The sequence below is a fragment of the Schistocerca cancellata genome, chromosome 3 (assembly GCF_023864275.1).
Source record: "Schistocerca cancellata isolate TAMUIC-IGC-003103 chromosome 3, iqSchCanc2.1, whole genome shotgun sequence".
Taxonomy (NCBI): Eukaryota; Metazoa; Arthropoda; class Insecta; order Orthoptera; family Acrididae; genus Schistocerca; species Schistocerca cancellata.
In genome coordinates, this window is record NC_064628.1 from 150,687,665 (window position 1) to 150,713,937 (window position 26,273).

Genomic DNA, 26,273 nt, shown 5'->3' on the forward strand with positions numbered 1-26,273 from the left:
AAGTGGGAAGGTGGAATAGTTCATCATTTCATAGTATTATGAGAGGTAGCTGAAGTCCTGCCAGATAATCTAATTCCACTTTTCCAGTGATAAAGTTACGGTGAGAGAGAGATAGAGTTGTCAAGATCACTACTCACTCATCAGTTGACAACATTGGCAAATTTGGTGGCTCTGTTGGAGGACTTTATCAGAAAGCTAAGTGAAATTATGTCCTCATTAGGTACCTAACGGAGCTTAAGTTATTTCCACAGTAATAAGAAGTTAGGGACTTTGATCTGTCAAGGACATGAAAAGTACAACTATTGCATTTGGATCAGCATCTTTCTCCTTCATTTTCTACTCACTAGAACTTATTTGTGATTGAATTTGACAGTGTTATACTTTTGAAATCTGATCTTGGATATGTATTTGTCCACAGTCATGTGTAAAGTTTTCTAGTTACACCAGTAGTATTATTTGTACCTCACCTTCAGAAGGTTAACTATCTCATTTGAGACATTGCTAGCATAGAGCTTAGGGAGACGATTGAATAAAAGTCATAGACAGCACTGCGCAGATGTTGGTAATGAACTATGCCTTGTTATCACAAAGCTTTGTAAATCAGTCTCAATTTTGATGTGGCTGCTATCTTTAAATTCAGAGGGGCTGCTGTATGAATGAAACTTTATATAGTTTACGATAATGATAGCAGGTGAAGAAATGAATTAAAATTTGTGACATGGTCGGGACTTGAACCGGGGTCTCCCAGCTTACTAGGCATGGTTCTAGGAATTATACCATTATACGAGGATGGTTTGAAAAGTTCTCGGAACGGATTAGGAAAAAAGTACTTACATCACAGACACTTTTTTATTTTTCAATGTAGCCTCCTTGTGTATTAATACACTTGGTCCAACAATGTTCCAGGGCATTCATCCCATCACAAAAATGGGTTTCCTCCAGGCCTGAAAAATAGTTGTCAACTACTGCTATCAATTTTTTATTTGCAGTGAATCTACATCCACCAAGAAAAATTTTCAGTTTTGGTAAGAGATGAAAGTCTGACAGAGCCATATCAGGTGAATAAGGCAGGTGCGGCAGCAGTTCATACCTTAGTTTGTGTAATTTTGCCATGGCGATGGCACACGTGTGTGGCCGTGCATTGATCTAGCATCAAGACTTGCGACACCCATCTTGCAGATAATTTTTTCATTTCTAATTCTTCAGTTAAAATGTGATATACCATTTCAGATGACATCTGGTAAGGATGAGCAATTTCACGCACTTTCAATCGGTGATCCTCCATGACCATTTTGTGCACTTTTGCAGTGATTTCTGGAGTAGTGACACATCATGACTGACCACTGTGTGGATCATCGCCTAAGCTCTCCCGGTCACATTTAAATTCATTTGTGCACTTGGCAACAGTTGAATATGAAGGAGCAGAGTCCCCAGTGTATTCTGGAAATCACCATGAATGTTCTTTGCTTTCATATATTTCTTTATGAAGTACATAATCACTGCTCAAATCCCGATCCCCCCCCCCCCCCCCATCTTCGCAAATCACTACACGGGAACAACAACAAAACCACGTCACCGCCACAGGTTTTTCCAAGAGCACTGACGTGGTGTGTGTTTACAGGCAACAGTCCAATGAATATTATGTGAACAACCCATTGCGCTAGCGCTGACCTCTCGTCGTGATTCAGAGAACTTTTCAAACCACCCAACACAGCTGCATGGGCTACCCTAGCCTATTGCCCACTCTAACACAAACTTCAGTTCATGTTTTCAGCTTGTTTTCCCCTTCTTATATAATCACTGTATTGGAATAGCACTTGTATGCGGCACAAATTTTAATTCATTTCTTCAGCTGCTATCATTATTGTAGATGAAGATGAGACTCAAATATCTCAAGGAAAAGTTAATTATATGAGGTTCATGTAGTTTGCTTATGTTAAATTTCTTGCAGAAATTAATGATGATGGATATAGCTTAAATGTGAATCTCAGATAATATGAGGATCATTTCAAAAGTTCTGCACACTATGAGACAGAACTGAAGAAAATAATTTATTTTACAACTTACCTTTAAAGGCCTTCAATATAATCTCCATTTTTGCTTATGACAGCTTTCCAATGTTTTGGCAATGTCTGTATTCCAGATAGGGCCCCTTCATTGTTGAGCCGTCTGATTAATTGGGTCACCTCACTGAAAGCTTCTCAAATGTATAAAAACATTTTCCACGGAATGATTCCTTCAGTTCGGGAAACAAAGTCGGATGGGCTCGTATCAGGACTCTATGGTGCGTGGGGAAGTATTTCCCATCCACATTTGTCACGCATTTCACTCACAGGTATAGCAATGTGCTGTCTTCCATTAATGTGTGAAATGAGGACAGCAGCTGCAAACATTTCAGGCCGCCTTTAATGAATTTTTGGGTGCTAAACATTTTGCAGAAACATCTTGTAGTATGTACCTGTTACAGACATCCCCTGGGGCACTCTGTTTGTAGCTATGACTCCATTCCTGTCATACATAAAGGTCATCATCAGGTTCACCTTTGACTGTTGGTGGCAGAATTTTTTTGGGCGTGGAGAGTTGGGACTTTTTCATTGTAATGACTGGAACTTCAGTCGTGGCTCAAAATCCTGTAACCAGGTTTCATCAATTGTAACAATCCTTTTCAGAAACTGTTCTCCTTCAGTTTGATAACATTGAAACAATTTTGCAATTCATTTGTGACCTACTTTCTGCTCTGCACTCAGACCATGCAGAACCCATTTGGCGGCAGCTTTTCCCATCTACAATTTTTCAGTTATGATTCTGTAAACTGAAGTGACAGGCAGTCTGGCTTGTGAAATTTTCTCACTTGTTTTTGTCACTCCTCCATCAAAGTCTCGTTAACAGTAACTTGAGAAATGAAGCCTATTGCTGTTGATGGCCTTCCACTTCCTTGGGTCATCCTCAGCGCTTACCTGATCTTACAACCAGGCCACTGTGATACTGTGCTACGATCCACTACACTATTCCACAGTATTCCTTTCAAAGTGTTGTAAATTTCAGTTGTGTTCTTTCCACGTGGGGATTCGATTTTGATATAGTAACACACTACAAATAATCCAGCCTGACTAGGTTTCAGCTTCCATTGTAAACCTGAACAACTCATGACACAGCCCCACAAATCAGCAAACATAAATATAGACATCACACCTTAAGCCTTGCTCACAACTGACATGAATATCAACTTGATCACACCATCATAACAGTCGCGCATGCGTAGTGTGCAGGATTTTTTTTAAATGATCCCCAAAGTTCAAATGTCTTCAATACAAACAAATAGGTAATCACCAAACAGGAGTAGTTCACATTTTAATAGGTGTGCAAAAACTTTTGAAGCTAATACATTTCCGTGTAGAAATTAATGTTTTACATAATTTTTATGTTGTTGTCTCACTCAGGTACTTGGATACAGGGTATTGCATTTTACTCTTGACCATACAGAATAAGTGTTTCATTCTTACATTCAATACAGTTAAATAACATAAATGTTTAGTTGACAGTTTATCCTATTTGTGATTTATTTGTTTAAGTCCTGAGGGCTTTCCACTGTTCTGAAAGAGCAGCACATAAGCTTTTGCATTAGCAATACTATCCCAGTTATTAAGTTATTCTGCTCCTCCTAAATCGGTAATGTTGCATAAATACAGAAGCTGTTCTGTCACCAAGATAGTACTGCAGAATGATATAAACAGTTGAGGATGAAGAACATAGATCTTTCTGCCATAAAACTAATAACAAGGTAAGTTACCTTTTATACAGAGCTCTAAATGGTGAAATCTTCACCTTGCCTTTGATTTGTGATGACATCAGTTACTGTGAAAGTTACTGGTGCAACAAACAAAAGATGAATCGCTGGTTTAGCAAAGGATATTGATTATTCCGATGTGTTGTTATGTGTATAATTCTTTGTATTTACATTGGTTAAGACTTCGTGCTTAATAAAGTCATGTGTTCCATACTTTACATGTCTTAAATTTATATGATATTTATTTCTGGTCATCTAATTACCCATAGTGGTGACCCAATGTGATTCCTTGAGGAGGAGATACTGAACTGAGATGTTCTCTTTTGTCAGTGTCAAACTTCCACACCATTCTAGTCTAAGTGCCCACTCTCATGGTTCATCCACAGACTGCATCTTTCAACAACATGCAGTCCACGACAAGGATGAAAGTACTTCATTGTTGCAAATTTAGAGGGAGCAGTGACGGAAGAAATAGAAGATGTTCTATCGCAACATTGCTACACATCACTAAAGGAGGTGCTTATACAACGCTATACATTGTCACAAATGATTTGGCCGCAGAGAGTGTTTGATGACGAGCAGCTAGGTCACTGATCTGCATCTCAATTGTTCTGAGCCTTTATGTTATGCATGCTATTTGCGCAGTCATTGTAGTCATTGGCAGAGAAGGCTGACTCGATAGCGAACATGCTATCTGTAGTGCCAGTAGGCGCTAAAATTAGGATTATGACTGACAGCAGTCACAAAACAAGCATTGAAGCAGCAAGTGCTGACACAAGCACCAAAATGTGTGTGATGAGCACAGACGCTCCAGTGCAGGAGAAAAAGTGGAACAGTTATAAAATCAAATTGCGCACCTAAACTTGAGGTTATCAGCACAGCAGCGCAAATTCCAATGCTGCTATCGACATACTCCTGAAGAGTGGACCAGGCACCAGAAAGGTTATCAGCATAGATTTGATGTGACTGCTGATGAATGGAGCTGACATTTTTTAGACGTAGGTTGCCAGTGCACCAGTATGTGCTGTTATTCAAATGTTGTAGATGAACCTTAGAGGATTCTGACATTCGTCATCAATAATGTGTATGTCACAGCTGAAGGATGAAAGGCAGCATGCAAACACAACACCATTGACATTGCACAGCTCACAGAGGCTATTCTTACACAATTGCATCTCCAATAGAAATTTCCATGTTGATTCCAGGTCCCAAACAGCTGAGTGTTGAACCTGCCACACCGACACAGCATACACTCACCACAGTGAATGATATGTGCTTTGAAACATATGGTGAACAGAGAATGACATTGGATTTGAGTGCTCAGTATGAGGCTACTTGGATATTTACTATCACTAATTTCGCTGACCCTGTACTCAATGTGGATTTTTTCTCTCATTCATCCATTGCCAAATTTAGCTAACTATTGTTTAATTACATTGTCCCACAGTGCCAATCCATCCACCCTGTCATATGTGTTGGTAAATGGGGAGTCAGTTGCCCCCTACCAACATTGTAGAAACCAACTGAGTCTGTCACATGATGCTGAAAGAAACTGCTACTACAGTAGATAACAGCAATCTTTTTGGTCACTACTTCAAGAATTTCCAGCGTTCACCTGTATTATTGCCACCAACAAGAAGTATCGTCACTTGACAATGCACCATATCCACACACCATCTGGTCAACAAGTCGCAGCTCATCTGGGGGGGGGGGGGGGGGGGGGGGGCGGGCTTCCATCCTGACAGCGCAAGCAGGGCTCAAAGAGCTGTTGAAAGCAGGTATTGTGACTTGATCAAATAGGCATTGGGAAGCTCCACTACACATGGTATGCAAAAGGGATTGCTCCTGGCAGTGATGTAGGGATTACATGGCACTTGTGCCCTCCACAATTTCCGATCGTCACCCTGTGTCTCAAGTGACTGAGTTTAACAGTGCCATCACTTATGCTCATGTCTCTTCTGTGGTCAATTGTACAAAGGCATTTTTGTAAATTCTGATAGTGCCAGAGGACATTCAAACACCTGCTGTGTTAATGCGTTTTGGACTTTTTCATTATAAATTTGTCTTGTGGTTTGAGAAATGTCATGCAGACATGGCAGTGTTTTATGCATGTAGAGCTGTGTGGGTTACCATTCCTAATTCTTCTACAGGGATGATATCCTCATGTTTTCATCTGCAGTTTGGGAGCATCTGTCTCACTTGAGACAGCTTTTTCAGCACCTACTGGAGTATGGCATAGTCATTAATACTGCGGAGAGTGTTTTCGGCAAATGAGAGTGGCAGTTTTTTTGGGTATGTTGTCTCATCAGTCGGCCCATCACCACTTCCTGAACATGTGGCAGCAGTGCAAGATATGCCTTTGCCAACAATTGGAAGAGGATTGCCCAGATTTCTAGGAATGTTAAATTACTAAGGTGACAACTTTCAGGGCTGGCAAGTCAGCAGAAACCAATTACTGCACTGCTCTCAGGCAAGCATACAACCAGCGGCTGGAAGGTCCTTGGACTTTGGGGAGTGAAGCAGCGTTTGATAAAGTCAAGCAATGTTTGGCACAAGCAGCACAGCTGACTCACCCACACATTAGTGCCCAATCGGCTGTAATGGATGTGAACCAAAATACAATTGGCACAACATTGCAGCAGAGAGTGGATGATTGATGGCAGCCTCTTGCCTTTTACTAACAGAACATTACATCATAACAGAAGAAATGGGATGCTTTTGATCTCAAGTAGTTGGTGGTCTACACAGCCATTAAACATTTTTTATTATGTGTGGAAGGAATGAATTTTACAATTTTTACTGACCACAAACCACTAATTTGCTTCTTCCAGTGTGTGAGAGATCATGGCTCACATCGGCAGTGTAAGCAAGTGGGATATATAATGCAATTTACAACTCTTGTCCATCACATTTCATGTAGAAATAGCATTGCCACAGGTTGCCTGTCACAAAATAGTGTCAGCTTACAGGCGGTGCCGTGAGCTGAGATATGGCCAAGCAACAAAAAGACACAGTACTGCACAACTTGCTCCAAAGTGAACACACAGCCTTGTAGTTATGACACATTTTTGTTCCATATTGTGTCATGAGTGTCTGGTGTGACACATCCCGAGCAAACAATGCTTGTACATACCCGCAGAATTTTGGCTCATCCGGGCATCCAAGCAACAGCAAAGTTAGTGGCAAGCTAGGTGGTGTGGTCCACAATCCAGAAGGACTGCTGTGATTTGGCACACTCTTGCCGAAGTTGCTAGTGCAGCAAAGTTGGCAGACATTCTTTACAACCGGCTGCACATTTTGCAACCCCAGAAGCAAGATTTTCACACATACATGTGGACATAGTAGGATTGTTACCCTTCTCAGATGGTCGTTGCTATCTAATAACTGTAATGGATCATTTCTTGAGGTGGCCGAAGCAGTTACCATACCACACATATCCACAGAAGCAGTTGCAAAGACATTGGTGCATATATGGTTTACGAGGTCTGGCATTCCTCAAACCGTTAAACTAACTGCGGACACCAGATTGAGTCACAGCTGTTTAACGAGCTTCTTCAACTGTGCGGCTGCAACTACCTTCCCATTACTAGCTACCATATCACCAGTAATGAAATGGTGGAATGGTTCCATCACATGCTAAAGGTGGCATTGATGGGTTACTCGTAAATGTGGACAGATGCCTTGCTATTGGTATTATTAGGACTGTGCACAATACTAAAGGAGGATCTGCAGTATTTGCCAGCTCACCTAGTCTGTGTCAAGCAGTTGTGTGTTACCAGGACAACTCATTGTTCCAGCACCAATTCAGTCGACCACTCCACAAACAATGGCAGAGTTTGCATGGCACTTCAGGTACCATATGAAATGTTTGCATTCAGGTCCACCTGTCAGGTACTGAGAGAGAAATGTTTTCATCCATAGAGATCTGCTTACATGATCACAGTTTTGGCTCAGACATTATACTATACGACGACTGTTGCACCTTCTGTATACTGGTCCCTACAGAGTGCTTTTGAAACAGAAGAATACCTTAAAGATTGACCCAAACGGCAGGCTTGAAACATTGTCATGGAGCAGCCAAACCCTGCCTACCTGTATAAGGATGAACTTCCACAGCATTATCCCGGTGATTTTTCCAAGAGTTAAAAAGAAAGAAGAAATATATTAAGAAAGTTCTGAAATGTGGCTATAAAGAAGAATTAACCATTCTTCGTCATAAGGTGAAGTGGACTGTCAGACTTAAGAATGAGGAAGTAATGAAGAAGGTGCAGGTAGAAAGATGATTATTGGAAGTGATCAGAAAGAGGGGTAAAACTTGGCTGGGCCATATACTGCATAAGAATTTTCTGCAACAAACAGTTATAGAGGGAAAAGTGAAAAGGATGAGAGGAAGAGGTAGGAAGAGAATTAGAATGATGGCTAACATTAGAAGAGGATGAACATACAAACAGATGAAGGAAAAACAAGACTCAATGGAGAGCCTCCAATTGAAACTTGTCATAAGATAGATACACTAAATAAGAAGAAGAAGAAGAAGAATTTATTGAACCTCAGTAACTAGTACTCCATATTTTATTTAATTTTTGCTCCAGTTGCGTAAAATATATATTTCATACACTATTTTTCAATGGGCCATGTGTGAATGGGCAGTATTAGAATGGTTATCTCTGTGAATTAATGATTTGTTCAACTGATCTCATCTGTAGATTTTGTTTGTTGTGAAATAAAATTGAATTTTTGTAGGATTGTCAGAATAGCATGAAAGCTAAAAACCACAACCTGTTGTGTTGTGCTCACAGAGTTGAGAAATATTTTGTAAAACTCATAAGAAAATGTTGATGTATAATCAGTATAAAGTAGACACATGCTTTGATGATCTAACAATATGGTTTTAAATGATCTAACAATATGATTTTAATTTTACATTATTGAGTAAGAACTTACTTGTGTCATCATATTGTATAGCAGTGTTCTCATACTTTTCCTCTGGGTCATCTTTGATCAGTGACCAGTGATGGCGCCTCTTCTCGTCCGGAATGTTCCAAAGTCCAAACTGATTTAATGCAAAAACACAAATTATGATGAAGATGAAATATTTGAATTTCTGTATAACATTTTAAAATATTGTGTCACTAGTTAAACATAAAAACTGAAATAAATAAACTAAAAAGAAAAAGAAATTACTTAAATTGCTTGGTAAATTAAACTGGTTACTTGGCCAGGGTGGCAGCACCATCATGTTTATGCCCAAGAAGCAGGGAGGAGAAGCAATAAATGCTTATACTCCAGTGGTCTGAGAAGTAGAGCGCTGTCCTAGTACATATCTGTATGCACCACTGAATGAATTATGTATTTATACCAAAATTGGAAACGGTGCATACAGTGTATCTCATCTTGGCTTGTCTCTAAAACTACCTTCCCCAGTCTTCCACAGCTGTGTCAGTTGAGTCATTATCTGCTATTTCAGTTGCAAACAGCAAAACCAATTCTTTGTTTCAATCGATTCCAACTGATTTTATTACATTTTAAGTTTATTTGTTTGTAGAACTATCTTTCCTCCCACAGTTATTGCATACTCTCTTGTAATGTGGCACATGACCTTCCAAGTTTCATAATGTTAGATCAGTATAAGCAGTGATGAATCCAGCCACTTTCCCCGGGGGGAATATATAGCTTGATGGTGGTGGTGGTGGTGGTGGTGGTGGTGGTGGTGGGGGGGGGGGGGGGACGACAAAGTTATAGGCTTAAAATTTAAATTGTAGCATTCTAAAGACGTAGCAGCGCTATTAATATTTAAAATTTTTCATGAATAGCTAATATATAATTAAATAATATGTAGGTTCAGTACTAAGCTGTTATGCTAAGCCTAAGTTAATTATATTAAATAATAAAATAATTTTATTGCATGCAAAAAAAACTCACATTTACATCAAACTAATACGTTGAGGCTTTTTTACAGCATATCTCTTGATGACGTCATCAATAAAACTTTGTTGGCTTGTCGTCCCCTTCAGTTGAAATCTTCACACAAACTTGGAGCATTTCCTGACCCATCCTATTCCTTAATTTTGTCATCACCCTGTCCATTGTACTAAATGACCTTTGCACACTGCAAGTTGAAACGGGAATGCACAATACACATTCAGCGAGTGTTCGTAGTGCTTCGTAGCCGATGTCGGCTCTCAGAATGAAAGAAGCATCAGAAGATGTATCATCTAATTCATTAGTAACAATGTACCTAAAAGAATGCAAGTCTGCAATAACAGCGTCAATGTTTATAAGCCCCAAAATCAAGCACAGTTCTTTACAATCATTATCACTAAACTCTAGAAATTTTTTAAAAAATTCAAAATATGCGCTTAGTAACTATCACTTTTATTGCCTTCTCATCAAACCGTTGCTCAGTTTCATCAGTCATACTTTTAACCAATTTCCTTGCGCTTTTCATAGCTTAAATCTGCTCCTCTACGTTCGTGAATAGCACTCCTTTAACTTTCATTGCGTCCTCCTGCAATTTTTTTAATTTTATTATGAGTTTCATTTTCTGCACTATGACCATCGCAGTCACAAAGACAACCAATGTGTCTTAAATGTTCCAGAGTTCCAGAAACAAGGAGAGGGATTTGTGAAATTTTAAGTGATTGTCTCTGCAAAACTTTATTAAGTTTGAGACTGCATTTAATGTATCGTCTAAAATCACTAAACCTACAATGAAATTGGAATTCATCATTTCTAACAAGATTCCTCCAGCTAAACTTGTTAAATCCGTGCTGTCCTTGTGTATATGTTCACATGCCATTATAATGGACTTGTAGGTTAGGAAAATAGCATGAACTGTATAATAGGTACTTAACCATCGGATGTCAACAGCTTTGGGTATTTTTAAAACTGGTTGCTCTAAAGGACACTGAATTTCATGCAAAACATTTTCTCCTTTGGAAGAACAATGAAAAAGTTTGTAAATGTCTTTAACAACATGTAATGTGCATTTTATAATGGGGTGTTTATTCCTAGAGTTGGTGGCAGCAATTGACAAAATATGTGCCCTACAGTGAATGTATGGCAGCTTATGGCCCTTCCTCTCTGACAACCGAGCATGGACTCCTGAGATAGAACCACTAAAATTAGCAGCACCGTCGAAATAACAAGATAATAATCTGTCGTAAGAAAGTTTTCTTTTCTTTAGTTCAGTATCAATTGCTGTAAATATGGATTCAGCTGAAGTGCTTTTCAACTCAACGAGGCATAACAACCTTTCCTTCACTTCAAACGATGGAGACGGTGCAACATATCGAACTACTAAAGACACTTTCGCCTGCCATTAATGAAAAATATTTGTCACGGAGAAATGTTTCATCTTGAAAGTCTAAAGACTCTCCCAAACAAATCAACAATTCTGACGTAGTATACTTACTAAGATATGTCGACCTTTCACTCTGAAATTTTAACCACTTTTCAAGATGAATGTTGCTTTTCAGTACTACCTTACGAATTAGAGGTTCATATTTTGTTGTGCAGGGTATTTCTTCCTTACTAAAGAAATACAGATTTTGAATTAATGATGACAATGCTTGGCGGTTTAAAGCTTTTTCATTTTCATTTTCATTTTCATTTTGTTTAAATATCTGTGCATGAATTGGAGCGTTTAAGACCTGTAATCTACAGTTTCCAAGTGCAACGGCTTTTGCATGTTCTTCTGAGTTGGCATGCTTTTCTAGTTTTCCCGTGCTTCCAGTAGTTTTTCTAAATTTAGTGAAAGGTACAGAAATAAACACTCCTCCTGTTTTCTGTAGAGTTTTGATATCGTTTTTTAAATACATTTTACATAATTTGCAGGAAACCCCACCCCACTCGTGATCAAAGTACAACCAATTGTACTTACACTCCCATTTTTGCTGATACTTAATCTCCATTCAATACTTTGTTTAGAATTGCAGTTTATGCATGGGCCAGAAATAGCACATTTATCGTTTGAAAACTGTGGAAGGGAAACTGAAGACTTGGTAGACCTACGCAATTCATCGTCACAATCACTAGCCCTTGTTTCAGTAGACTCACACCGTCTTTGTCTTTTGCAATACACTGTCATTGGCATTAGAAAAGAAAGAAATCAAAAGTTTAGTGTTTCGACATTGTATTTCAGCACTAACACTTCTTTTTATGTTATAAACCCACGAAGGCTGCGTGTAGTACACTACGTAATCACATTACACTTCCATAGTAACCTGTCGACTGCCTGTTACAACCTCACATTACACTTCCATAGTAACCTGTCGACTGCCTGTTACAACCTTACAACAGTTTCAACAATGCATTGAGTTTTTATACAACAATGAAAGCTTAGATTATACTCGTAGATCAGCATTGCCAAAAGTACCACTCATGGTGGAATGTACCGCTTCTTTAGGCAAAAATTCTGACACTGCGAAAATCATTGTCAAGTGTACACAAATATTTGGTTTGAGCCTTGGATTCATTGGTTAGGAAAAATCTATATGGCTATTAAATCTTGGAAATATTCCCAGTAATGCAATAAAAAAATTAAAAAAATATTTTATAATGTCAAATGCTACTTCCAATTCCGTATCAATACCCGGGGACGTGTTTTACGACCTCAGGTTTATTCTAAGGGCAAATAAAGTATAGATACGAGTGGCGGATAAGAATAAAGTTCACAGCGAGGGTGGGCTGTGTAGCTAAGGGATTAGCTTACACATTAGGCCGATTGGAGGTGCAGTGAGGGAAGACATGAGAGAGGAAAGGCTGACTTATTCCACAATTGGCATTGCTAACACACCTTGCAACGCTTAGATTTACTGCACACTTATTATGCAGCAACTGCTAATTTGTTGGTGTTGGAAATAATACTACCGTAATACTGATATTACTACTACTACTACTAATAATAATAATAACCTAAAGGCCAATGAGGAAAGAATAAAAAAACTACAGAGAGCATATAAACTCACGTGGAACTATTGTAACAAAACGTCCATATCCATTAACACAAAATTGATGTACTACAACTCTGTCATACTTTCAGAGGCACTGTATGCATCTGAAACAACACAAATAAGTGGGCAAACTAAAATCAAAGAAATAGAGAAACAAGAAAGGAAAATCCTCAGGAAAATTTTTGGCCCGATACAAGAGCAAGGAATCTGGAAGAAGAGACCAACATCAGAATTATATAAATACACAGACAAGATTACGGATACAATAAGGCAAAGGAGAATGCAGTTCTATGGACATATCCACAGGATGAATGAAAACAAAATGAATAAAAGAAGTTAAAGAGGACCTCAGACAAGCACACATAACAGTAAACAATGCAGAAAATGAAACTGAATTCAGGAACATAATCAAAAAACATAAATTTGACACCACATCACAGAAGAGACCAGGATGCAAATGGACAGCGGAGGGAAAGAAACAACACAGTGAACACATGAAGAAAATTTGGTCTCAGAAAAAACATAAACAATCATCATAAAGGAATTCAAGTTCAAACGCCCTCTTTAAATGGGAATAATCGAAAATGTTTAAATTTTGTCACAACGATACAAGTTAACAGACCAGGTGATAATTTTTATGTTTCACTACAACTATAGATATGAATTTCTCGGGGGAATTTCCGATTTCTGGGGGGGACTTCCCCCCCCTGGGCCACCCGGTGAATTCATCACTGAGTATAAGCTAATATCACACTAACAAATATAAACTGACTATGTGATCTAATGGGTATTATGTTTAGGTAGTAATACTAAGGTCCCAGGTTTGATTCCTATTGACAAATTCAAATTTTTGTGTGGTGGAGAGGTCTTGAAGGAAGTCCACTCAGCGTTGTGTGGTCAACTGAAAAACTGATTGAATATAAAATCAGCAAAATTGACACACAAGCTGCTGAGGTAACATTATATTGAGTGGCTTGCTGGAGGCCAGATGACACACATCATTTGTTTACTAGCAGCAGGAACCATTTCCTGTTATTTGTTGGTTTAGAGCACAAGATACCTGATGCATTATGAGTAAGGATCTTTGTTTTTGCAAGACTTCAGAGTAGTATTGTAGGATTTAGGTCTGGATGGTATGATGGCACTAGGGAGGAAAGCATTTTCCTGCAAAATTTTGTCACTGGAAGTAACAGGAGAAGGTTGGTACGCCTTAAATAATGACAAAAGTTTCTCTTTCCATGTCTCTATATATTTAATTTTTTTATGTCCATTTCTGTATGATAAAATCGATTTTCCTGTTGTAGTCATAGAAGAGAAGTGATCAAGAAGTGAAACTCTGCATTCACAAAAAATGGCATTGCGCACTGTCACTTTGCAACATTTATTCACAGTGTAGCATTTATGAATCCACTGTTCATCTAAACTAATCACTGGCTGTTTTAATTCTGATGCTACATCTTTCCTTAAAGAAAATCACCTTTTCTCTGGTCTGCTAATGACTATTTCATATAAGTAATCGAAAACTGTATAGCTGGAATACTTTTTCTGAGACTTTTTTTTCTAAGTTGGAAGTCCATTTACATGTGACAAAATTGTGAAGTTTTTTCAAAGATGGTATTTCCTTATATCATTCATAAAGTTACAGAAATTGTTGTCTTTGATAACACATTTATCTCTATGCTCAATGAAATATTTATTGTGTGCCTATTACTTATTATAATGAAAACAATCGGTTATTGACAATATAATGTAAATGGATAGATAAAAAAAATTAACTCACCAAGTGACAGCAGAAGAACACACTGATTGTTGGGGACTGTCCCCAACAATCAATCTTTCCTTCTCATACTGCCTGGTAAGTCTTCCCTGACCTGAGGTTCTGGGTGACTTTTCTGAATTGTACCCCTTTTCCTAAACCTCTCCAGTCCTTTTCCTTCACCCTTCTTCCCTCCCCTTCAACTCTTCTGCCAGAAGAAGGAGCCCCTGGCTCCAAAAGCTTGTTAAAGTTAAACCTTTTTGTGTGTGTGTGTTCTCCTACCGCCACTTGGTGAGTAGATTTTTTTATATTACTTACTCTGCTTTACAGCAGATACTTGAATCGTGCTCTATTCAGCATTGTGTTCCTCCTTCCGTAATTTGCACACTGTTGACTTGCTTACTCTGTTGGCACTATCACACCTTTCTTTTTCTCACTGTCAGTAAAATTTAGCCATTAACAGCAAGCTGTGACAGCTTACTGCAAAGGTATTTTTCATGCTTGCACTGTGAGGTAACACCACATGCTACTTTAAATTGGAATGTGGCTGGACCTTGTCACCTGAGCAAGTTAGTTTCCACTGTGGCCGGGAAACCAGTTTGCTTGCCGATGAATGCCTACCTCTGGTCTTGTTTACCAAAGCTATGTGATTCTTATTAACTGAAGAAGAGAGAATGATAACAGAAATTACCAACACATTAAACAGTGATATATTAACAGAAGCACCACATAGTATTGGTTTTATTTTTCTTCTTAAAACACTGTCAGTTTAGATCTTTATGTGATGGTTAACTCTCATACTTTAAAAATTTGTGTAAAGTTGTTCTTAAATAGGACCAAAATCAACATCTTGAATTCTTGTGTTTTGATATTAGCAACAGTAGGAAACAAACTATCAGTAGCTTAGTAGCTTGTACTTTGATTGTGGGATAATTCATTTAATATACCACCAGTTTTACAAATCTTCCACAGCATTGCTTAATACAGAGGAAAGCTCTTTAATACTTTGCTCATATTCAGCTGTAGACACTCTGATATCTCCTTTCATCAAATTAGCTGACTTGTTCCTGCTTGAAAATGTGTAATTTCTGTAAATTATGCCTTTATGGTAGGTAATCATTTCCTATCTAGATATATATGGAGATTAATAATCCATTTCCATTCCTTATTTTAGGGAATGAGGTTGTGCTGGGACCACCACAGCCAGTGTGTCATCAGTTGACAGTTACAGGTATACCTATAGAGCAGGCTGTTGGCAGGCAAAAGTTGCGCCCAGGTTCTGGATTTTTGGCAGTCAATGTTCTCATGGATGGACCCACAACTGTCTTGCAAATAAGTGATCTGAAGGAGAAGCAGTCATATCACATTCTCGTAAGTACTGAATTCTGCAACTTTTAGGAAGACTTGAAATATTACCACTGTGTTTTCTATATGGCCTTTGAATTAAGCCTCACGTATGTATGTATGTAGAATAATGCACTGCTTGACAGTTGCAAAGGAACAGGGACATTGTTGGACAAGAATAATAATAGGTGTCGCGCGTAGTAGTCGCGCAGTTTGAGGCGCCATGTCACAGACTGCAAGGCTGCTCCCGCCGGAGGTTTGAATCCTCCCTCGGGCATGGGTGTGTGTGTGTTGTCCTTAGCAGAATTTAGTTTAAGTTGTGTGTAAGTCTAGGGACTGATGACCTCAACAGTTTGGTCCCATAGGAATTCACACACTTTTGACATTTGACAATAACAGGCAATGATGAACAACTTAAAACACATTACATACATAATAGAGGTGGAGTGTTATATTTACAACAAAAAATGGTACAGATTTTGTCATATGGAAAGCAGGGTAACAGACATATGCAATGTTCATGTTTGACACAGGTCAGACTCCCGACATATAGGTCGATATTGGACTCACCAGTTATTCACACTGGCTACCGAACTGTTTTCCTTGGGAATGTGTCCCACTCTTCTGTCAAGGCAGCTTCCTTGAGGATGTGTCCCATTCTTCTGTCAAGGCAGCTTATTTTCACCTGGTGGCAGACCGTGGAACTACTAATTTTTTCGTCATACTGCATCAGCGCACTGATTAATGAACACACCTATGATGTTTCAGCATCCTGCAATGTGGAAGTTACAGCAATTGGAGACAAGGTCTATGCTGAAATACTCCATATGGCATCCATTTCAGTAACTCACAGGATGCAAATGGAGAAATTGTTTGATGTAACTGTTCACACACACAAAATCCATTACAAGAACATATTCTGGATGATAGTTGGTCCCTGAATCCAGATCAAATTTAAGAATTTCTGTACTGACCTCAGTTTTCATTTAATAATTGTGTTTGCAAATTCTTACAGCAGCTTAAGAAGTATACAGAATTTTTATAAATTAGTTATACAAAAGTAATGTGTAATTGTGAAAAAGAGTAAATAACTTGCAGAAATCTTTGATAGTGAACTGAATGCAGTATATCTTCAGTTTTATTCGCACATAATATTGTGGCATGCGCAAATGAGCTAATTCAACAGTCATCATGGAGTCATATAATGGTGCAGAGCATGTGCAGTGTTGCTTGTGGTTCCATGAATCCAAATCTGCTACTACAGATCAGAGACAATTCAGGACTAAATATCACTAGCCACCACCTCAAAGACAAACCTTTATTAATTGGTACAGTCATTTCACTGAAGCTGGGCTATATATCACATAGTATGCTGGTCATGGTTGGACAGCAGTCTGTGATGCAGCAGTAAATCTATGAGGCATGAATATGCCTAGTGTTACAGTGGTGAAGGTAAAACAGAAAACCATGTCACTGTCATTCAAACACTACAAATTGGAACTTTTGCAAGCTTTAAGAGAAAGTGACAAAGAAAAACAAGTTGAGTTTTGTGTAGAAATGTTTAACAAAATGGTGACTGAAGATGATTTTGTTAATAAAATTGTGTTCAGTGACATACCTGCAGTAAAGGAAATTGGCATATTGTTCGCATATGTGCTGAACAGAAACAGTGTCACATAATTGACCATGTATGGGACTTGCCTAAGGTAATTTTTTTTGTGCTGTATGTTGTAACAAGATTTATGGTCCTTTCCTTTCTTTCTCAGTAAACTATGACCGGCATATTGTACCTTGGTGTTTTTGAACATTATCGAATGCCTCAATTACAACAGGATATGGACACAGAATTTATTTTCCAGCAAGATGGTGCACCACACCACCACACCACCACATTATCATCGTGAACTTGTCACGTGTCTCTGTAGGAATGTGCTGACTTGGATTGGATGTGATGGGACAATATTCTGCCCAGCACAATCACCTGATTTAATCCCAATGGACTTCTGTGTATGGCATTACATTTAAGAAAAATGTTTGTTCCTCCACTTCTGGGAAGCAGTGACGAGCTGCGACAATGGATAATGCAAGCAGCTGGCACCATACATCAAGACTTGCTTCGTAAAATGTGTCAGGGAATTAATTACAGATGGAACATTTGTCATGTTACAAAAGTTATCGACATTGGACATTTTTAAATAAAACTTGAAGATATACTGCATTCAATGCTGTATCAAACATTTCTGCAGGTTATTTACCTTTTTTCATAATTAATGGTTATTTTCATGTAACGAAGATAGAAACACCCTGTATGTATCTGGTAAAATGACACCCTCTTGCAACAAGACTTCAGAATGCAAGCAGCCAAAAAGTCTATCACTGTGCAAAGGAATCAAAGAAATGAGAAACATTGGAGTAAAGAAAAGTAATCATACCTAAATATATATTCTTCCAGATTTCCCACAGTACTTTGCCTCAGAAATGCTGCTTAGTAAGGACCAGCAGTAGTTGGACAACACTGTGATATTGCAATTAATGGAAGGATTAGAAGGGAATAACAATAATAATATTATGGAAAGAATAGAATGTTACTCACCATATAGAGGAGTGAGTGAGAGATGCAGAAATACACATTGAAAAGGCTGCTGTAAATTTAAGCTTTCAGCTAAAAGGCCTTCTTCAAAAGTAAACACACACGCACATTCAAATGAGCACAACTCACACACACATGATCCCCCCCAGGGGGTCCACAACTCTTTTGTGGATACGTGCGTAGCGAGCACGGGACCCCGAGCTAATGTGGCCTTCCTTCCTTTCCGGGCTGCATACCTTCCCATTCCGCATCCTTCCCCATCCCTATCTTCGCCCCTCCTCCCCTCACCTCTCGCTCTTTCCTTCTCTTTCTCCCCATCTGGGAGTATAGTTTGTGCCTACGTCCGGAGACGGATGCTCGTAAATGTACTGCATTCCTTGCCTTCCTTGCTTTTGTCTTCTTCCTTCCTTTGTCCTTCTCTGTCTTCTTCCTTCCTTTGTCCTTCTCTTTTCCTTACCTCTTCTCTTTCTCTTTTCTCCGCTGCGGCGTTTGAGACCTCTCTTCCTTCCTTTCCCTTTCTCTTTCTTCCTCCCTGTGCGTGTCTGAAGGCCGACCCACGCCCTTCGTGCGTAGCCGGTGACGGGGTAACGCGTAATTCCCCGCCCCGGGTAGACAGGTAGGACACGTACGTACCCCCTGGTAATGGCCAGGCCCAGGGAGGGGTGATTACCCGAGCTGATACCTTCCGAAAATGCCGATTGGTCCCTCCGTCCGTTTGTCGGGAGGTGTGACCTGAGGTGTGAACAATCACCTAAGGCGGGAGTGCCCTCAGAGAGGGCCCCCACAAGGGAGGAGCGCGCCATCGGAGACGCAGGTAATCATGGGGGATTCTTCCGCAATGGTATCCTCACCTTCCACTAAGTCTGCTCACAAACGTAAGTATACTGAGTCTCAGCCACAGACGATTCTTCCATCGTTACCACAGTTCCTTGTTGTTTCTCGGTCTGATGAAGGTCACGACTTCTCCACGGTCAACCCTTTCATTATTCAGAAAGGAGTCGACGCAATAGCAGGTCCTGTAAAGTCTTGTTCCAGACTACGGAATGGCACCCTGTTGTTAGAAACACACAGTGCCCTCCAGGCACAAAAATTGCTGCGTACTTCTCTGCTCCACACCTTCCCTGTCCGGGTGGAACCGCACCGTACCTTGAATTCCTCGCGTGGAGTCGTTTATACACGCTCCCTCGATGGATTGTCGACGAAGAAATTCAGCACTATCTGTCTGACCAGGGCGTAACGGCAGTTCATAGAGTAATGAAACGGGTTGACACGAACATCATTCCAACCCGCACTGTCTTCTTGACATTTGACACAGTTCAACTCCCATCAAAAATCAAAGCAGGCTATGAGATAATTTCCATTCGCCCTTACGTCCCAAACCCTACGCGTTGCTATCGATGTCAGCGGTTCAATCACACCAGCCAGTCCTGTTCCAATCCAGCCAAATGTGTTATGTGTGGCAAGGATGCCCATGAGGGTGCTTGTCCACCTCCATCCCCTCGCTGCATCAACTGTATGGGTGACCACGCTGCTTCCTCTCGAGATTGCCCCGTTTTTAAGGACGAGAAGCTCATCCAGGAAATAAGGGTGAAGGAAAAGGTGTCGACCTTTGCTGCTCGAAAATTATTCGCCAGTCGCAAGCCCACCGTGCCTCAGACTGGAAAATACAGCACTGTCCTTGCTTCTCCTCGGCCAACAAAGGAGGCGGCCACGCAGACTTGCGACCTCACCTTTAGTGCCACGGTCGTCAGATCGGCCAGCGCAAAGATCGCTCGTTCAACCTCACCACTTTCGCCTGCCCACTCTATGGCTCACCCTTCGTCGGGTTCTGCTACATCTCGAGCCCAAAAGTCGGACGCCAAGTCTTCGAAAAAAGAGCATACTCGTGAAGAGTTTTTACGTACCGCAGCTTCACAACCATCGGTTCCTCCTTCATCTAAACAACATTCTTCCAAGAAGGCTACAAAGAAACCCAGTTCCTCTCCTTCTCCGCCAAGGCATGCCCCCTCTACAGCACCACCTGGCGGAAATCGCCCTCGGCCATCTTCTGTGTCGCCGAGGCGCACTGCTGGTGGCCGGTCAACCGGCCGATCGCTGGTGGCAGGGACTGCTCCTGACCAACCTATGGATCAGGATCTTCTGCCTTCGGCTGAATGCCATTCCATGCTGTCGGTTGCTAGCTCCGAGCAGTCTTTGAGTTGACAGCAACTTTGGTCACATTCCTCCATTCTCTTTTCACCCCATGTCCATTATCCACTGGAATATCCGCGGCATTCGAGCCAATCGGGATGAATTGTCGGTCCTCTTACACTCCTACTCGCCGGTCATCTTCTGTCTTCAGGAAACAAAGCTGCGTCCCCATGACCGCTTTGTTCTCCCTCACTTTCAGTCTGTCCGATATGATCTCCCCTCTGTTGAAGGCTCTCCAGCCCATGGAGGACTCATGATTCTTCTCCGTGATACTCTCCATTATCACCCAATCCCCTTAAACACTTCCTTCCAAGCTGTCGCCGTCCGTCTTTCACTTTCCGGATACTCGTTCTCTCTTTGTACTGTATACATTCCATCGTCCACACCAATGGCACGAGCTGATCTCCTTCATCTTCTTGGTCAGCTTCCACCCCCCTATTTGCTGGTTGGGGACTTCAATGCCCACCACCCGCTTTGGGGATCTCCACACCCTTGTCCACGTGGCTCCGTATTGCTAGACGTCTTCCACCAAGCGGATCTAGTTTGCCTCAACACTGGGGTCCCCGCATTTTTGTCTGCCTCCACGACAACCTTATCTCATTTGGACCTTGCGGTCGGTACTGTTCCGCTAGCTCGGCGCTTCGAATGGTTCGCCCTTGATGATCCACACTCGAGTGACCACTTTCCATGTGTCCTCAGACTGCAGCCTCAACTGCCATATATGCGCCCGCGACGCTGGAAGTTTGCCCAAGCCGATTGGACACTTTTTTCGTCTCTCGCGACATTCGATGACCGTCGCTTTCCCAGCGTCGACGATGAGGTCACACACATTACCGACGTTATCCTTACAGCTGCGGAACGTTCAATACCACGCACCTCCGAATTGCCCCGGCGCCCTCCAGTTCCTTGGTGGAACGAGGCATGCCGTGACGCAATACGTGAGCGGCGACGTGCTCTTCGCATTTTCCGTCACCATCCTACTTTGGCCAACTGTATCCGCTATAAGCAGCTCCGTGCGCGATGCCGTCGCGTCATCCGCGATAGCAAGAAGGCGAGCTGGAAATTCTTTATTAGCTCATTTAACACCTTCACTCCCTCCTCGGAAGTTTGGAGTCGGCTTCGACGGTTCTCAGGCGCGCCTAGTTTCTCCCCGGTTTCTGGGCTCACTGTCGCGCATGATACCTTAGTGGACCCCGTCACAATTTCTAACTCGTTGGGTCAGCACTTTGCTGAGATTTCGAGCTCTTCAAATTACCCGCCAGCGTTTCTCCCGAAGAAACGTGCAGCGGAAGTGCGACCTCTTGCTTTTTCCTCCCAAAATCACGAAAGCTACAATACTGTTTTCTCCATGCGGGAACTCCAACATGCCCTCTCATCTTCTCGCTCCTCCGCCCCAGGACCGGATGGTATCCATGTCCAAATGTTGCTGCATTTACCAACCCCTAGTCTGCGTTACCTCCTTCGCCTTTATAATCGAATTTGGACCGACAGTACCTTTCCTAAACGGTGGCGGGAAGCTATTGTCGTTCCCATTCCGAAACCTGGAAAGGACAAACATCTCCCCTCTAGCTATCGCCCCATTTCTCTCACGAGTAGTGTCTGTAAGGTTTTGGAGCGTATGGTGAATTACCGTTTAGCTTGGTGGCTGGAATCCCGCAGTCTTTTAACACCTGCCCAATGCGGATTCCGAAAGCATCGTTCTGCAGTTGACCATCTTGTTGCTCTCTCCACTTATATCATGAACAATTTTCTCCGGAAACGCCAAACGGTAGCAATATTTTTTGATCTGGAGAGAGCATACGATACCTGTTGGAGGACAGGCATCCTTCGCACACTGTTCTCTTGGGGCTTTCGAGGCCGGCTGCCCCTTTTTCTTCGCGAATTTATGGCAGAGCGCACTTTTAGGGTGCGGGTGAACACTACTCTCTCCCGTACTTTCTCCCAAGAAAACGGGGTACCCCAGGGATCCGTGCTGAGTGTTGTACTGTTTGCCATCGCCATAAATCCAATTATGGATTGTCTCCTTCCTGATGTCTCGGGCTCCCTCTTTGTGGACGATTTTGCGATCTACTACAGCTCTCAACGGACCAGCCTTCTTGAACGACGTCTTCAAGGATGTCTTGATCGTCTCCACTCGTGGAGCATCGAAACCGGCTTCCGTTTCTCACCCAGTAAGACCGTTTGTGTCAATTTTTGGCGACGGAAGGAGTTTCTTCCGCCCTCCTTACATCTAGGTCCTGTCAACCTTCCATTTTCAGACGTCGCTAAATTCTTGGGTCTTATGTTTGACAGAAAACTGTGCTGGTCCTCCCACGTTTCCTATCTTTCGGCTCGCTGTCTGCGATCGCTTAACACCCTCCGTGTCCTGAATGGTACCTCCTGGGGAGCGGACCGAGTGGTCCTTCTCCGCCTCTATCGCGCCTTAGTGCGCTCAAAATTGGATTACGGAAGCATAGTCTACTCCTCTGCTCGGCCGTCTATTCTTCGGCGTCTCGACTCTATCCACCACCGTGGATTACGTTTAGTGTCTGGAGCTTTTTACACTAGCCCTGTGGAAAGCCTTTATGCTGAGACTGCTGAACCTCCGCTGTCCAATCGGCGAGCAGTCCTCCTGAGTCGTTATGCTAGCCATCTGTCTTCCATGCCTGCTAATCCAGCCCATGACCTTTTTTTCGACGCCTCCTTTGATGTAGGGTATGCAGGCCGCTCCTCCTCCCTACTACCCCCGGGAGTCCGCTTCCGTCAATTGCTCCATTCTCTTTCCTGCCGCTTTCCGAAAACCTTCTTGACAACTTGGGGTACAGCACCGCCTTGGCTCCGTCCCCGGATCTGCCTGCTCCGTGACCTTTGTCAATTTCCCAAGGATGGTACCCCTACACTTGTTTATCGTCGGGCATTTGCTGCTCTATGTGCACAAATGACGGACGCCACATTTATTTACACTGACGGCTCGAAAACATCTTTAGGTGTAGGGAGTGCCTATATTGTTGGCGACACCCCAAATCGCTTTAGACTTCCCGACCAGTGTTCGGTTTATACTGCGGAGCTTTACGCTGTTCTCCAGGCTGTCCACTACATCCGCCGCCATCAGCGGATACAGTACGTTATCTGCTCCGATTCTCTCAGCTCTCTCCTCAGTCTCCAAGCTCTTTACCCTGTGCACCCTCTGGTCCACCGGATTCAGGACTGTCTGCGCTTGCTCCACCTGGGGGGCGTCTCGGTGGCGTTCCTCTGGCTCCCGGGACACGCTGGTATCTGTGGAAATGAGGCGGCCGATATGGCGGCCAAGGCTGCCGTCTCTCTTCCTCGGCCAGCTATTCAGTCGCTTCCCTTCACCGATCTACGGAGCGTTTTATGTCGCAAAGTTGCTCATTTATGGCATGCGCATTGGTCAACACTTCCCCGTAATAAATTGCGGGAAGTGAAAGCCCTTCCTTGCGCTTGGACCTCTTCCTCCCGAACGCGTCGTCGGGAGGAGGTAATTTTAGCTAGACTCCGGATAGGGCACTGTCTTTTTAGCCATAGACATCTTTTAAGCGGTGATCCTCCTCCACTCTGTCCCCACTGCTCTCAGCCGTGGACGGTCAGACACCTTTTAATTGAATGCCCCTATTTTAATCAGTTACGCTCCCGTCTACAGCTATCGCCTGATCTATCGTCGATTTTAGCAGATGACACGCGCTCAGCCGACCGCGTTCTGCAGTTTATTAGTGACAGTGAAATGACGTCAGTCATTTGAAGTTTTTTTTTTGTGGGGACACTCACCCCCTGTCTGTAGTGGATTTTTAAGCATTCTTTCTACTTTTAGTTTCTCCAATTTTCTGAGTTTGTTCCCATTGCTGCTGGTTTTCCATTTCGGTTTTTTACTGTCTTAAGTCACGGGCTGGGCGCTAATGACCATAGAAGTTTTGCGCCCTAAAAAAAAAAAAAAAAAAAAAAAAAAAAAAAAAAAAAAAAAAAAAAAAAAAAAAAAACATGATCACTCTCACTGGCTGCTGTGGCCAGACTGTAGACAGCAGCTGTGCCAGATAGGAGAAGCAAACTGGCATGGGTGGTGGGGGTAAGGGGGAGGGGAGAAGGGGATAGCAGGGTATGGGTGGAGAAGGTGTAGAGCTGTTTATGGGAGGATGGAGGGATGTGGTGGTAGGGCTGTTAAACACAGTTGGGAGCTTTGGGGAGAGGTGTGGGAGTAGAGAAGGGAATAAGGTAAGTGGGTAAATAGAAGGCTGTGTAGTGCTGGGGTGGGAAAAGGGAAGGGGATATGTGTGTGGAAGTAAGAGACTAGCAAATGGCAAGTAGTATTGTATCCGTTTCATAATATTGTTAGTTCAGTTACTTTTATAACATTTTTCCATTTCAGAAATTCTCCATTTTCATCTCTAATGGCATCAAGGTTATCCAGGGAAAAGTCCAAATGATCATTCAGGAAATGTTATTTAAGTGACATATTACATCCCATAAGGTGGTATGACCTCAGTAGTTCTTTTACAATATCAAGATAGTTCCCTGCCCCATGGTTCCTTTACAATACCAAGATAGTTAACTGCCTAAAAAGCTGCAACAGAAACTTGTTTAAGAGTACCATGCCTTTCTTCCAACATTGCTCATCAACTCAAGAAAATGTTCATTTGACATAAATTCCTATGAACTACAGATATAGCTAATATGGGTTGGCTTACATACCTCAACAACACAGTAGCTTCAACCGCAACAAGGAGGTATCTGTGGAGAGCCCAGACAAACATGTGATTCTTGAAGAGGAGCAGCAGTCATTTCAGTTGTTGCAGGGGCAACTATGTGGATGACTGATCTGGCATTTGTAACATCAGCCAACATGACCTTGATGTGCCGGCCGGTGTGGCCGTGCGGTTCTAGGCGCTTCAGTCTGGAACCACGTGACCGCTACGGTCGCAGGTTCGAATCCTGCCTCAGGCATGGATGTGTGTGATGTCCTTAGGTTAGTTAGGTTTAAGTAGTTCTAAGCTCTAGGGGACTAATGACCTTAGAAGTTAAGTCCCATAGTGCTCAGAGCCATTTGAACCATTTTTTTGAGTGGAAATTACATCTGTTACTTTTCCCAAGAACATGCAGCTTTACTGTATGGTTAAATAATGATGGCATTCTCTTGAGTAAAATATTCCACAGGTAAAGCAGTCCTCCATTGCGATCTCTGGGTGAGGGCTACTCTGGTGGATGTTGTCATCGTGGGGGACTGACATTCTATTGATTGGAGAGTAGAATGTTAGATCACTTAATTGGGATGGTAGGCTAGAAAATTGGAAAGGGAAAATGGAGGAGTTTAAGTTATATATAGTGGGGATTAGTGAAATTTGGTGGCAGGATTAACAGGGCTTTCTGGTTGGTCACTGAGAGCCAGGACTGGCCCCATCTCCAAATATAGCAGTCCAATTTTATTGTTATTTTAAACATAGCCTAACACGGAGTGTGTTGCAGACACACACAAAATGCTTATTGGAATGAAATAAAACATCAATACTTAACCAAGTCACATTAATGTGAACACCTATAAAAAAAACTGAATAATCACCTTTTGCAGCGTGGGCATGCAGGAAGAGTGTCAGTGAGGTTCTTGAAGGTACTGAGGATCCACATTACAAACAGGCTGATCGAGTGGTCTCATAGGTTCTCAAT

General features: G+C 41.9%; 1 protein-coding gene across 1 annotated transcript in view; it reads left to right on the forward strand.

Annotated features, from left to right (window-relative positions):
* The window catches only part of LOC126174771 (intermembrane lipid transfer protein VPS13D), a 531,199-nt gene that overhangs the window by 428,644 nt on the left and 76,282 nt on the right, over positions 1-26,273 (forward strand). The window contains 1 exon segment of the mRNA XM_049921112.1: positions 15,672-15,868. Within this exon segment, the coding sequence (XP_049777069.1) occupies positions 15,672-15,868 (197 nt within the window).